The sequence below is a fragment of the Enoplosus armatus genome, chromosome 9 (genome assembly GCF_043641665.1).
Source record: "Enoplosus armatus isolate fEnoArm2 chromosome 9, fEnoArm2.hap1, whole genome shotgun sequence".
Taxonomy (NCBI): Eukaryota; Metazoa; Chordata; class Actinopteri; order Centrarchiformes; family Enoplosidae; genus Enoplosus; species Enoplosus armatus.
The window spans coordinates 15,511,344-15,526,152 of record NC_092188.1 but is presented as its reverse complement, the minus strand read 5'-3'; the positions used below and the strand labels follow the sequence as shown (position 1 = coordinate 15,526,152).

Sequence of the window (14,809 nt, the reverse complement as noted above, 5' to 3'; positions counted from 1 at the left end):
GTTTATTTTGGTGTAACTAACACTGTATTGGTAACACATCTGTCATATCTGATAGAGATCAGATTCAGTTTGGCTTAAAGAAGCTTTCTTGGCTGTTGGTAATGGCAGTGAAGACTAGTTACAGTCCAGCTACACCATAACCATATCCAGATCATCATAGATTTAACCACAAATATAAGTAATGTGTAAACATACTGTATTCATAACATATATATGTATTGTATATGGTTTTCAAAACTTCAAAAAACATGTCTCCGTTCTATGCTCAGAAAGCTTCTTATTGATTGTCAATGTGGCATCTGACCTCTTTTCCAGACTTTCTGCAGTGTCTATAGAGTGGATGTTCATATTGTATCAACTTGTGCAGTAGAGTCTTATATCATCGACATTGTGATGTCTGTTTCCAAGCTACAAAGTGAAAGAGAAACCACTATACTGAGATCATGATGCAAGGTGTTGCTCCTCCAAGTGCAATGTCTTTTCCTCTTTAATTTTATTCAAGATGTTCTTTCTCTAGTATAGCACTTTTTGCTATACTAATCTTAATTTACTTCCAGAAAAAAAGAATATTTTGTGATACATGTTGTTTTATCTCATATTATATAGCCACACATGTCAAAAGTGTGTGAAGACCATAACAAACTTTACAGAATGTTTGATAGCAAAAGTGTTTCATGACAAAACATTTTGAGCAACAACGGAACTCAAATCAACAATTTGCAGATTTGTTTTGTCGAAAATTAAGCCACTCCAGTACATCAAGCAGTGCAGGACAGGGATTTTATTTAAATATACTTTGTAAATACAAAATATGTCACACAATCACACAACCAAGTATTGCACTTGCATTGCTTTCATAATTACCAAGTGACTGAAATATAAATCTATATTTATTGCTTATTGGTTAATTTCATGTTTGTAAACTGATCTATTCCTATTCAACTAACGATCCTTTTCATTATCGATTCATCTGCCAATTATTGTCACAATTAATCGATGAATCTTTTAGTCTAACTGTTGTCTAACCAACAGTCCAAAACCCAGAGTCTTCTTTTACTATCATAAACACAAAGAAAGCAGCCAATCCTCACATTTAAGAAGCAGGAACCAGAAAACGTTTTACATTTTTGCTTGAATAATTACTGAAACTATTCATCAAATATCAAAAGTAATTTTCTTTCGATTGAATAATCGATTAATCATTGCAGCTCTACCCTCAACACTGATGGACCCAACAGTCTTAAGTTGAAACACTAGCATTACTAGTTGATTTCCACAGTGTGTTCCTGGACATAGACGATATAGTGGTGAGTGTTTTCACCCTGAGTGAGGACCGTCAGAGCCTCCAGGCCGTGTGCCTCCTCTACCACCATCACCTGGTTACCAGTGAGACCCCCCTCTGCGTTCACCACCATCAGCTGGTTGCTGCAGTTACCGACTTCCTGCTCATCAGCCACCTGCAACTTCAGACACAACTCAACTTTAACACTTTGTCGTCACCACTCATGATTTCTTGAGTAAGCGATGTGTTGCTGTTTACCTGTTGTACGACGGTAACGGTGCCTGGAGCCATGGCGACCATGGAGGTGACGGCGTCGTGAGTCTCTGAACTAAATTCGGTGATCTGCTGGATATTAACTGAACACAAAAGAAACACATTTATTGTGTTACATAGTATGAACGCTAAAGCACTTTAATAACGAAACATAAACAGGAATAGTCATGAGCAGCACTTCCCCTAGCTGTGGGGAAGTAAAATGTGGAGGTAAAATTTAAAAAGGTGTCTTGTGGTTTGTCTGAGTCTACTATATGTATCTACTGTATGTTTTTCACTGTTGCTGTTGTTACCGTGGTCCTGCAGGGCTGCTACAGGTGCTTCTGTCAGCTGCTCTTCATCCTCCACAGGAACACAATGGGCCTCTACTGCCTCCCCCACCTGTATATTTATACATATGGCAGAGATTGTATTATCCTGAAAATACTGGCCTTGACGAATAATAACGATTGATACTTATACTATATGCTAACATATCCATCCCTAGATCCGCGCTGCTAGCAGGACTAAAAATAACCTAATGCCCGTTTTCACTGTATCTAGTCTGTGTATGTGTATACTGTTTACCTCCCAGGTGCCTTCCACCACTTTTAGGCTGTGTTTGCTCTTCAGGTGGCGGTTCAGCTCCCACTTGGTGCCATAAACAAATTCACATTCAGGACACTTCATACCACCTGAACACAGGCACACACAAAAGCTATGTTGGGTTACGCTGAACACACTTTTTGTTCTATACAAAATCCACATGTTTAATTTTGTCCAACACTAACTTTACTTCCAGTTACTACACTTACATTGGCAAAACATGTCATTAATGCTACAGTTATTTTAAAGAACATGGAAGGCAGTATGAGAGGAGCAGAGATCAGACCTTGCTGTTTCAGAGCATCAGGGTTAGGCTGTCCAGGTCCGGCATTCTGATATTTCTGGTCTGGGTGTTTCATGTTGTAGTGTCGCTTCAGAGGACCAGCGATGTTACAGGAGTAGTGGCAGTGGGCACAACGAAATGGCTACATAGACAAAAACACAGGAGATGAATTAGGTTTTTAGGCAATTTCTTCCTATTTCCTATTTTACCATTCACACAGATATAGCACAGTATAAGGGTATGTCTACATACTGGGGCTATAAGATGTATGTGTATGTGTCTGTCTGTGTTTGTATTCTGACCTTAAACTCAGCGTGTTGCTCCATGTGTCTGAGCAAAGAAGGTTTGGAGACTGAGGTGAAGTCACACTCGGAACATTGAAACCGTTTCCCTGAACAAACACAAAATATTTGCTCTTATATTCTAGCAGAATACTTGTGTCATACATGAATCAATTCTAACATGGGTAATAATAAAAAGTCAAATAATAAATAACCAGTAAATTAGTGACAACAATGGCATTACAAAAAGCATCGTCAGGGACAGAGCAGAGTGTGTGTACCTTCATCGCTGTGGCTCAGTCTGTGGCTTTTCAGCGTGACTTTAGATTTGAACTTTTTGCCACACAGATCGCAGAGGTGACGTCTCTCTGTGTTGTGTCGGTTCATATGAGTCTTCAGGTTACTCCTACTGCGGCCTGCATAGTCACACACACTGCAGACATATGGCTTCAAACCTGCACACATGGACACACGCATACAAAACACACACTTAAAAACCAGCGGACAGCAACAATATGCTAAAAAACAAAAAGACTTGTTTTGGAGTAAAGGGATATAAAAGTGTGAAGAAACGAGATGGTATTTGGTGAGGTGTTGGATTACAGTGGTTTCTTGAAGGCTCAACTCAAACTTAATAACGTGCACTGTGTTGAATGACGGTACTTGAGAGGCAGACCTTTTAAAGGATGTTTTGAGTCCACCACCTAAGAGTTATATCTGCATACACTGGCTTTTTAGTTGTATGGATGCAGGCAGGAGAAAACTGGACTGACAATCCTGTGGACAAGGACAGTGACAAGGACAGAGCCAGATAAACCTGCTGAAAAACGCAATGAGCATATGCATTGCAGGGTTTTTTTTTTTGGTAAACTGGCTGTATTCACAGAGACCTTCATCAACACCTGTGCTGTATTCCTGTCTGCTAGCTACCTCAGGACAGATGTAACTACAAAGTAAACAGCTTATCAAGGTGAGTGAGTGCTAATGCAGGGACCACGGGGAAGAGGAGCAGAACATTACAGCTAAAGTAGACAAGGTTTATGTATTAAACTATTTCAGCAGAACAAACATATATTAATTAGCCGTACAGTCTCTCATTACTCATTAGATTAATTAGATTAGATAAACAAACATATAGCAGAGCAAAAGTCACACACGACCAAGAGACCTTTGCAAGAGATAAACAGCCCTTAAAAATGAAAAAAACAGCATGTCTCACAACTGCCAATCTTCATTGCCAGATTTTTCATCTTTGAGATAATGCCAGACGATTTTGTTTGTTTGTGTAACTTGACCAACAGTTTAATTTCCTTCCACAACGTCTGCTGTGTGTGTTCAGTCTAGTCCATCCTCCTGGAGGGAAGCCAGGAGGTGGAGAGACAGATGGAAGCTCAGATCACATAGTCATCAATACTGTGCATGGACACTGACGGTCCCAGAGTGTTTCTGCACACTCGCTGTGTGTGAATGTGTTTGTCTATGTTAAAGGGAGAGAAATATACACCTTGGTGGGCCCAGATGTGCCGCTGAAAGTCACTGCTGTTCTTTAGGAAGTAGGAGTCACAGTAGGGGCACTTCTCTGCACGCTGCACCATTAGTCCTTTACCCTGTACAGGTGGTGCGTCTGGCACACACACACACACACACACACACACACACACACACACACACACACACACACACACACACACACACATAAACACACAAAATGAAATCGCAACCTTGGAAATTTTCTTGAACTTGGATATGTGACTAGCTATTTATCCACAGCTACAAATAAAAAGTGCTTGGCCATAATGTAATATACAAGATTGCCTTATACAATTTCTCATCACAATGAGACACCTAAAATCTTAACAAGGGGATGTCATGCTGTAAAATTAGCAGAAACGTGCCAACTTCAAATGTTTTAGCCAAGAGTTTGAATTTTGGCAGAGTGGAGACAAATTCTAAAACTCACACTGACTTAAAGGGCAGGTCTGAAATTGTGTTTAAAGAAAAAATATTAACAGGTAGTGTGTGTGTGTGTGTGTGTGTGTGTGTGTGTGTGTGTGTGTGTGTGTGTTTTATCTATGTCAGTAGATATATTTGTGTGTTCTTTACCAGGGTGGGCTGTTTTGATGTGGTGTTTTAGTTTGTGCTCTGGATAGCTGTGCTGGCAGACATGACAAGTCGCACTCTTCCTCTGTAAAAAAAAAAAAACGCAAGACAAAAACATAAAAAGATCTGACAAACCTCAGCAAGAGAAACCAAGAGCCAGTGTTTTGAAGGAGTTATTTTTCCAGTCGAGTGAATGCTGGTTACCTGTTCCTGGTGCGTCCTCAAATGGGCTTGAAGCTTGTATTTGTCAGGTGTGGTGTATTTACAGCCAGGATTGGAACAAGGCAGCAGCAAGCCGCTGTGCTTCTGGATCTGGTGCCGCTTTAAAGAGCTTTTGGTGATGGACGAGTAGCTGCACTTTGAGCAGTAATGCGAGTGCTCCTTGGTGTGTGTGCGCACATGGACGTTATAGTGGACTTTGTACCAGAACAGTTTACCTGTGCAGCAGAAAATAAAACGTGATTCAACACTCAAGCAAGATAGAGCAAAGACAAAGTAATAATAATATGTAATATAAAGTAAAATTAAATATAAATAAATAAAGTAACAGTACAAAACAATACCAGGCTACTCAAGGGGGTTCCATCATCTCACCACAGTATTGACATTCCAGGTCTCCGTAAATTTTCCTGAGCCGTTGGAAAGACTCCATATTAAGTTGAGTCTTCTGAAGAGACGAGAACACCTGCTGGAACGCACTCTGATGGAAAACCTCCGACACCTACCAGAAAACAAAGAACTAGTCAGACTGCCAAGAACAACGCTGAGGAGGTGAAAGTCTACCTCAGGAGATTAAAATATGGTGAGAAGTCGAATTCCTGCTCAATTTAGTTATGTATGTCAGACATATAAATTAATTAATTAATTAAGCGATATGTAGTCTAATTAATTAAATAATTACATTAATAGTCACTGAGTCATAATCTTTGGAGTGAAATCCTGCTGATGTCAAAATAAAAGTAATGTAATAGATCACAGAGGGTCTAATTATTTGCTTCCACTGGAAAATGTTGTGCTGACATTAAAGCCGAAACAATTATTCAATTAATTGATTAGTCAATTGACAGACAATTAATCAGCAACTATTTTGAGTTATTTTTTCCAACATAAATCCCGATATTGTCTTGTTTCAGCTTCTTAAATGTGACAATATTCTGCTTTTCCTCATCGAAACATTAAAATAAATGTTTCTGGGTTTTGTTGGTCAGACAAACTAAGACACTTGATGACATCATCATGGGCTCTATAAAACAGTGATGGGCATTTTTATCTGATGCTTCATAGGCCAATGATTAAACGAGAAAATAATTGGCAGATATATCAGTTATGAAAATAATCTTTAGTTGCCGTCCTATCTGACACTATTGTCCCTCTCAAGTACATGTAATGAATTTACCTCTGATTGTGGGGTTGTTTGTCTGTCGACCCCTGGAGGTGCTGGTGACAAAGATGTGTGTGTGTGTTTGGCTGCATGTGTGTTCTCATCAGCTGGGTGTGTGTTTTCTTGAGTATTGTCTGCAGGGCAGCCTGAGTCTGCCGTGTTGTCCTGTGACTTCTCCCCAGCTGTTGCTTCTTCCTGTCTGTCAGAGGGAGCTGTGGTTTCCATAGAAATCGTTTGATGGAGCACTTCTTGGGAACCTTCCTGTGCACCTCCGTTTTCTAATTCTCTGTCTTTCCCCGTCTCTTCTTCTATCACCTGCACTTCTTCTGCACTTTCACCCTCAAATTTAGCTAGTTCTACCTCCTTCTCTTCAGTCACTGCTACTTCCAGCTGCCCTCCTTCCCCATCTCGCCACTCTTCCCCTTCAATACCATTTCTGCTACCCTCCTCTTCTCTCGTCCTCTCATCTTCACCCTCCCGCTCTAACCCATGCTCTTCCTTCATCCCTTCCACTGTATCTTCCCTCTCCTCGTCCCCCGACATGCCTCCTCCAGCCTGTATCAGATAGTAGCTGTTGTTGATGCAGTCGGTGAAGGCCTGCTCCTGGTCCAGCTCAGGGTGGGACTCGTTCAGGTGACTCTTCAGTCTCTGAGAGCTGACAAACTTCCCGTCACACACACAGCACACGTACAGGAAGAGGTGTTTCCTGACGTGAGCGCCGAGGGCGGCCATCTTGGTTGCAGCATGGTCACAGAGGAGGCAGGCGAAGGGGCGCTGGGGGCCGTGAACCAACAGGTGGCGCTCCCGCTCGAGCTGGTTCTTAAAGCGCCGGTTACATGTGGGACAGTGGTAGAGGAGCTGCCTGAGGCCCTGACGAGTCTTTAACCTAGAAAAGACAAACAGAGTAGAAGGGCAGGTGTGTCGGATGGTTGTTAGGGTTAAACAGGTAGAAGGGAAGGGAAAATTATGATTATGTCCATCAAACCTGAGTTGCTGGTAACTCTGGTGGACAGCAGGGTCTTTCAAGTTATGTCGTTTCTCCATGTGTTTCAGCAAATTCTTCACATCTGAGTACTTTTTCTCACAGAAGCTGCAGTGCTGCTTCACCTTCAAATGGACTCGCTCTATGTGGACCTGCATCACCAGAAACACACAATCGCACCGTCACAGTGAGATTTATCCTAAAAGTCAGTGGACTGCTGTATTGCAGTATTCACATAGTGTCTTGAAGCTTACATGTTATACATTCTTTCATACTATTTATACTAAAGAAACAGTCCTACTAATAATATCATTAACAGTAATAAAGTAATAAACACCTTGAGGTGTCCTGGGCTGAGGCAGTTGAAAGGACAGTGCTGACAGCTGAACTTCTCTCCTGTGTGCTTCCTCAGGTGAACATTCAGGTTGGCTTTGAAGAGAAAATCAAGTAAGTAGGCAGCTTTTACAGGAATTTAAAATAGTTTCTAACTGCACGTTCTCATTGGCTTTGCTTCATTTTGTGCAAACACAAACTTCAGATTTCAGAACCATCAGAATAATTTGAGACATGCTATAATCACATAAAATCTTACAAACAGGGGCATGTGGTGGTAAAGATGCATACCATATAACCTGGGAACCGTCATAACCCCCCCTCTCTCTCTCCTGTCAGCACCTTTAAGTTACACTATCTCATGAAGTCAAACTAAAAAATAAATCCTACACACAACAATTTGCTGTGGGGACTCGAGAACAGTTTCTCCTGTGTGCCGGCGAGCCTGGATTTACCTTTGATGGCTGATGCGTAGTCACAGTGTGGACACTGGAACGGTTTCTCCTGGGTGTGTGTCCTGAGGTGGGCGATCAGTGAGTGTCTGAATTTAAAGATCTTATTACAGAACTCACAGGCAAATATCTTCAACTGGCTCTGAAGTAAACTGGGAGACAGAGAGTGACAAAATTACAGTATGAGCAGTATCATTGTAGTTTATATGGTAGCAGTGGAGGTTGTTGTTGATATTGCTTATAAAATAGATGAATTTCTTCGACTGGCTCTAGGCTGCACAGATAACAACATTACTAATAAGCAAACAAACTAGATAACTCCTCAAAAATAGGGAAAACATAGCCAAACATCTATTTTCTGTTAGTTTAGTAGCAGATTTATTTACAGCAGTGTGTAGCATGTAGTTCACACAGCAGCATTCAGCTACATCTTATGATCTATAAAACAAAATCAATGTTAATACACTTAATAAAATATTCATACAGTACTTGGTAGCATCTTGCTTGATAGAATATTCCTGGAAGCCTCTGCTGGCTGCTGCTGCTGCTGCTGTTGTTGTTGTTGTTGTGGAGGTCGGGTCAGAACTAGGAGTGGAAAACAAAGGGATCAGACTGCTGACAACATTATTTATGCATGCAGTTGATAAGTAAACTCTCATTGCCAGATTTTATATATCAAACAATCTGTTATCATAACCATCAATTATGTTTTACATTCAAAGAATTACAGGAGAGATGGACATTTTCCATTATATTACCTTGGCTGCTGATCTGTTTTAGGGTTACCTTCGCTGGCAGTGGTTTCTCTTGCAAGGTCTTGTGACGGACTCTGGAAGACTGCAGACTGCTGACGGCCCAGAAAAATTCAATAAATAAACCCATATAATATTGGGATTCACAGATCAATTCCTATAAAATAAATATCAGATAATAAAAATGGAAAAACACATACTGCAACATTTTATCACACATTTGAAATGCCAAAACAAGGTACATTTTAGAAATAAAATGCCATATTAATGTATGGCAAGCCGTTTTAATTTAATTTATATATTGCAGATATCTGTAATTTAATTCTTCCTAGTCAGAAAGATCATTTCAGATATCCACATGCCAATACCATTTTTACTAGTCACAATGTATTTTGGACATTCAGAATTACATTATAGATATCTGGAATGGTTTTTCATTTTGGATATCTGAAATTTAAATTATGACTAGTAACAATTGGATTGTAGATATCTGAAATGGGAGTTTTTCCTAGTAAGAATTCTATTGCAGACATCCAGAATGTTCATTCTTGATATCAAAAATTGTGGAAATCTGAAATTGAAAGCTCAACACACATGAATGGCAAGAGTGATGTCTTTTGTCCTGGGAAGAATGTCATTGTGGATATCTGAAATGTTCTTTCTGACAAGGAAGAATTGAATTACAGATATCAGAATCAGAATCAGAAACACTTTATTTATCCACAAGGGGCAATTACACAGTTACAGGTGCTTCCATTCAAGAGCAGAAAAGTAGCATACATTTAGAAATGAGAAGTATGTACAAATAACGATATATATATATATATAATATATACATTTACAATATTTAAGAGAAAAATCTGCAATATCTGTAATATATATCCAGTCTAGCTATTAAATGTTAAAACCGCTTGTCATATGTGTATTCCTGTACTTACCTGAGGTTGAGCTTGGATGGCTGAAGAGTCTGTTTCTGCTGAACTGTCCTCTACTGGAACCATTTTAGAAACACCTGTTGAATTAAAGGTAACATCTTACTTATAAATATGTTTTCTACATCAGTTGTTAGCCAAAACATAAAAAGCTAGCTCAAAAAAAGCTCTTTAAGACTAACCTGGAAGTGTTTCATCTTCTGTCAGAACAACACTGATGACAGACTTTTTGTTTCCTGTTGCTAGGCCTCCTTCTTTGGATATGCGGCTTCGGTTGGTCCTCGAGGGTCTTAAGCTACCCGCATCTACAAGCAGAGAACGAGAAAGGGTCAGACAACTAGGGTCATAAAAGTAAACCTGAACCGTACTTAAACAAATCCTGGAGTGCTCTATTGAGGGAGCGTAACACTGAGTATTTATGCAGGTTAAATACCTGTAGACATTTTAACCCTAACCCTAACCCTAACCCTAACCACTTCCAAAAGTATAGTTAGGGCACACCACTAACCCCATACACTCTCAGTAGAATTTCTTTTCTGTTTTCATATGATATACAGTAAATCCATCACAGATCACATTTAGTAGTGATTTTTAAGCAGCAATAAGATGTCTCTCCTATTAAGAATTAATTCAAAGAAACCATGTCCTGATCTTAAACGTACCCTTTTCTCTCGCATGTCCTGGTCTTGCTGAGTTTTGCTGTGTCTGGTTTGGCTCTGCTCCCCCAGGATCCAAACTCCCAGAACCCTCAACTCCTGCTCCACCACAGACACTACCTGAAAATGATTATGTCTATTAAACAGATTCACCTGAATTGCCAATGCAAATGTTATTCTTCTGTACTTTTTCCAAACACCGGCAGTTAACAGAGAGGTTTTTAACAATGTATAATTATAGTAAGTAATTTCAAACATAGTCCCTTGAGCCATCCCTATTTACTTTTCCTATTGATGGTTCATTTCACTCCTCACCATTCTCCTCTTCGTCCTCCTCCTCCTCCTCTTCTTTCAGGCAGATGTGTTTGAGGATCTGTCGTCTGTTGCTGAATGATCGATGACAGTTTCTACATTCTAGCCCCAGTATCCCGTCATGGCTTTTGCCTAGCAGAAGAAAACAAACGTCAGATTGCAGAGTGCAGGAAACACAGTTTGTGTAGCATATTTAGAAAAATCACAAAGGAAAACTTATTTTCTTGAAAAAAATAACATTCTTGAGGCTAAAATGTCTCCACAACAACTTAGTGACCGTTAAGCAAAGCTAGGTTACTAACCAGGCAAGAGCCAGCTGCCCAAAATACTGGCAGTACTATTTGTGAGCAGATAAAACAGTGTGCGATATCTCATTTATGTCAGTTGGACTGTGTGTCTATCGTCACTCAAACAGCAAGGTGATATTCACAGTTGGAGTAAAACTTGTCAGTTTGAAAACAATAAAACAAAGTTAAGTCAGTATCACTGGCCTTTTATACATGAAGTTACATGGAATTGGATATAAACTCTATGCAAGCATTTTCTCTCATGAAGAAGGTACTTATCCTTTCTTTTGCATGAAAAAGAAGGAATTATGGGATTTATATAAATGGCAACAGGACTACCTTCTATTATGCTACATTGACTGTCTCCCTCCTCCTTCTTCCCTTCTTCTTCTCTTTGCACATTATCCTCTGGAGAATGGGTGGAGTCAGCCTTGCCCTGTGTCAAATCTGTGCGTGTCTTCTTCGTAGAGCCTTTCGGTCGTCCTCGTTTTCTCTTCACTGGGTTCTCTGTAGGCCAACAAGACAGCAGATAAGAAGATAAGACAGGGTTTTCCTTTTTCATCCTTATTTTTATTAAGAAATCCCCTTAAGAGACCAAAATCAACAATGAGCTTAACCTACAAACACTTGTTTTCTGTGTAACCAAAGCCTGATATACTGTAGCTTATGTCTTGTGTCTTAGAACTCCATTGTTATCCCCAAAATACAATTAAGTGTGACATATTCCTGTGTAGTATGGTGCATATTTTTCTTCATTCTTTATCAATAGTTCACATTTGTATTTGCTTTGCATTTTAATTATCCTGTAAATTACCTTGTACAATGAGTGAATGTAGTGATAATTGTTATGAAATATATATTTTACATGATTTTGTGATACTAATCCTAGCAATGACATGCTAATCTGACCTGCCGGCGTCTCCACAGGCTCTCCTACAAGGGGCTGCAGTGCAATGATGATGTCATCCAGAGGCTCCTGCTGGGGATGCAGCTGGGAGCAATGGGCCAGCAGGTGAGAGCGATTGTGAGAGAAGAGGTTGCACAGCCGACACATAAACACAGAACCAGCTGGAGAGACAGGGAGAAGAAAGGTGGCAGACCAAGAGGCAGAGAGAGGGGAGCAACTTTTGTTATTTGGAGTCATTGTACCCCATTTCCTCATCCTGATATTCCATGCTCCACCCTTCACCCATCTGCAACATCTCATGGAAACTGGCCTTTCTTTGGCATGACAGAATGTATTTCATCTAAGGTGCCAAACAGACAAATAAATGAAAACATTACTTAGAACATATTGTATGTTAGTTTTGGTTTGTTCAATCCACCTCTAACAGAACACGCTGTTTGGGCTCATTGACATAATGGTATTATTCTTCAATTGGCCAGAAGTCTTGTTCATACTCATTCTCTGGATAGAAAGACATTTAACAGCAAAGGAGGCTCTGATCCACAATTAGTTAGATATTCAATATCAACAAGTGGATGTAATTTACATAGATGCTCATTTATAGCATAGGATAATTCTTCAGTCTATGCAGTTATCTTGAGTTTGTCTTATTTCCCGAGTGATATGTTACTTTTCTTTTTTGGTGAAATTGACCACCCTCATGATTAACATGGAAAGAATCAATGAAAATAAGAGCTAGCGTTATTTTTGAATGTTCGTTCATGTATTTCCTTTTTAAAGAAAGCCGATAATCTGTTTTTGTCCACACAGTTGTGTACTGTTTTTTTGTCTCCAAATTTTCATTATTTATAATCTGGTCAGACACATCATTGAGCTTGAGGGCTAACGTTAAGGTTGGGTAACGTTAAGTGACGAGCCTTCAGTAGCAAACTCTCTGCAGACAACTTTTACCTTTGTTGCAAAACAAAAAGATATCTAAATAATGTTCACAGTGTGCATAAAACATAAAATAAAATCAGTGTATGCACATGTTTTAAACTAAACACGTTTGTTTATTTTGATTTGGCCCAAACTAACATGAAGACCCGACAAACATATTCGACTTGAAACTAGCCACAATTCTTACCTGCGTTTTGTCCATCCATGTCTCCAGCGTGTAAACAACAAAAGAATATTAATTTATCGATGGATCTGAGGCATCACATGACTAAATATAATCGCTGAATTTGGATTTAGAGCCTAATTTTACATCACGTACGTGGAAATTTCTGTCGAATCTGCCACACAAGTCCTTCCAACTAGCGGAAGCGGACAGGCCCAGTGATACTGGAGTTTACAGAGCAGCGCCCTCTGTGGCGGGAGGATTGAACTGCGGCGGAGAAGGGAATTACAGCATACTAGGTGGTGACCTGAGTAGGCTGAATTATCCTTTAAAGAGGCCTTAGTCCTCTTTCCCACAAGGCTTACAGTGCAAGGTGGTTATTACCACCATCAAGCACTTGCAAACTCATAGTTAGATGGTCAGCACAAGTGAAATTATTATGAGTGCACACTCGACGCTTGATGCAGAAACAACCATTTAAGTACGACATTTGACAAATGACAAAACCTTTATTAAACAATGCAAGAATTTACAGACATACAGACATTTACAGCATTTGTTTTTTTACATTAAAAAGGTTTCAGCTCAGGCCAGCCCCAATGAGTAACACTAGCTAAAGACTACCAAACACACACACATAATCAAAGAAACCCACGCACACACTTCATATAAACGGTAGCCAAAGTAAACTGTAGCCTGTGTGTTGAAAAAAAAGTTAAACTTTCAGATGAAGATGATAGATTCTCTTTCCTCTCTAAATCTCTACTCTTTCTTTACTTCAATTTTACACCCTCTGCTCTCATTTCTTTCTCACAGTTTGTTGTTCAGGGCATCAGTTCAGGGTGAAGATGACATAGATTATGAAGAGACTATGAGACTCATAGGCAACCTACTAATACATATAAAGTGCATGCTCTATCTTCAGCAAAAAAACTGTACACATTTTGAATGAAAAATTAAAGACGTGTCAGAAGCAGTTGGTGACATGCATCACTCAGAAACAATGCAAATGGATAAGTAAACTCCACCCCACAAGAAAATATGTATATGACACGGTAACCTAGTCTAAAAGATGTGATGACGCACAGCCATGTCTGTGCTAAGATTAGACCAATATCTCAATTTAAAAACGAGAAATAGTGTGATCAACTGCTGATCAGATGAACATTCCTCCCTGACACAGGAACATAAAAAAATATATCTGTAATACCTGCAATGATCTAATTTTCTTTGCACATTTTAGTCGTCAGTGAATGGGAGGAATGGTTCACCCTGACCTCTAGGAGAATAAAAGTGATAAATAGAGATACCTCATTTAATATTATTTACAATTAGTTTACGTCTCTCTGTCATTTTAGAATATGTGTAATGTATCAATACTCTAGATTTATTAACATTATTTATTTTATAATACATACATGTACTTTAAAACTGGCTTGAAATCAGCTGCAAGATGTTTCCTTCTGTGGGTGTCAGTAAACAGAGAATAATATAATGCACACACTGATATGTAAACACATAACTTGAGCACAAGGAAGTATTATTAAAACAGTGATTGTGTCAAAACCAAATGAAGGCTTCATGTTTATCAAAATGCTTCAGAAGAGCCCTTTTATATCCAGTGACACTGAGAACAGACACCAGCAGGAATAATGTACAAGAGAGGGTCAACTTAGAGACACTAGTTTACAGTGAAAACACTGAGCTGCTAAGATGATTTTATTCCTGTGTTTCAGTGTTTAAGTTTTATTCTACAAAAATTGTTTAAAAAGTGTCTCAAGGGTTTTTCATGCCATATAACAATCTCAAAGAAACACTCACAGAAATACTGCAAGTTATTTCATACCGTGATTATGGTGAAGTTAAAACATATTGAAAATCTGTACAAAATAATGAACATTCAGTGGTA

The 14,809-nt window shown here is 39.3% G+C and overlaps 1 protein-coding gene across 1 annotated transcript; it reads right to left on the bottom strand.

The window, feature by feature from the left end:
- Positions 1-772: 772 nt before the first annotated feature.
- On the bottom strand, positions 773-13,035 carry zfat (zinc finger and AT hook domain containing). Its single transcript, XM_070911645.1, has 24 exons — positions 12,925-13,035; positions 11,801-11,959; positions 11,231-11,398; positions 10,608-10,736; positions 10,299-10,412; positions 9,819-9,941; positions 9,643-9,716; positions 8,711-8,799; positions 8,442-8,537; positions 7,956-8,104; positions 7,505-7,596; positions 7,171-7,319; positions 6,201-7,071; positions 5,399-5,525; positions 5,009-5,241; positions 4,769-4,889; positions 4,209-4,319; positions 2,986-3,159; positions 2,726-2,814; positions 2,427-2,565; positions 2,123-2,229; positions 1,849-1,936; positions 1,541-1,638; positions 773-1,457 (listed from the first exon to the last, which is right to left on the bottom strand). Exons 1-24 carry the CDS (start codon positions 12,941-12,943, stop codon positions 1,263-1,265), a joined length of 3,714 nt encoding a protein of 1,237 aa, XP_070767746.1. The 5' UTR covers positions 12,944-13,035; the 3' UTR covers positions 773-1,262.
- Between the last annotated feature and the right edge of the window lie 1,774 nt (positions 13,036-14,809).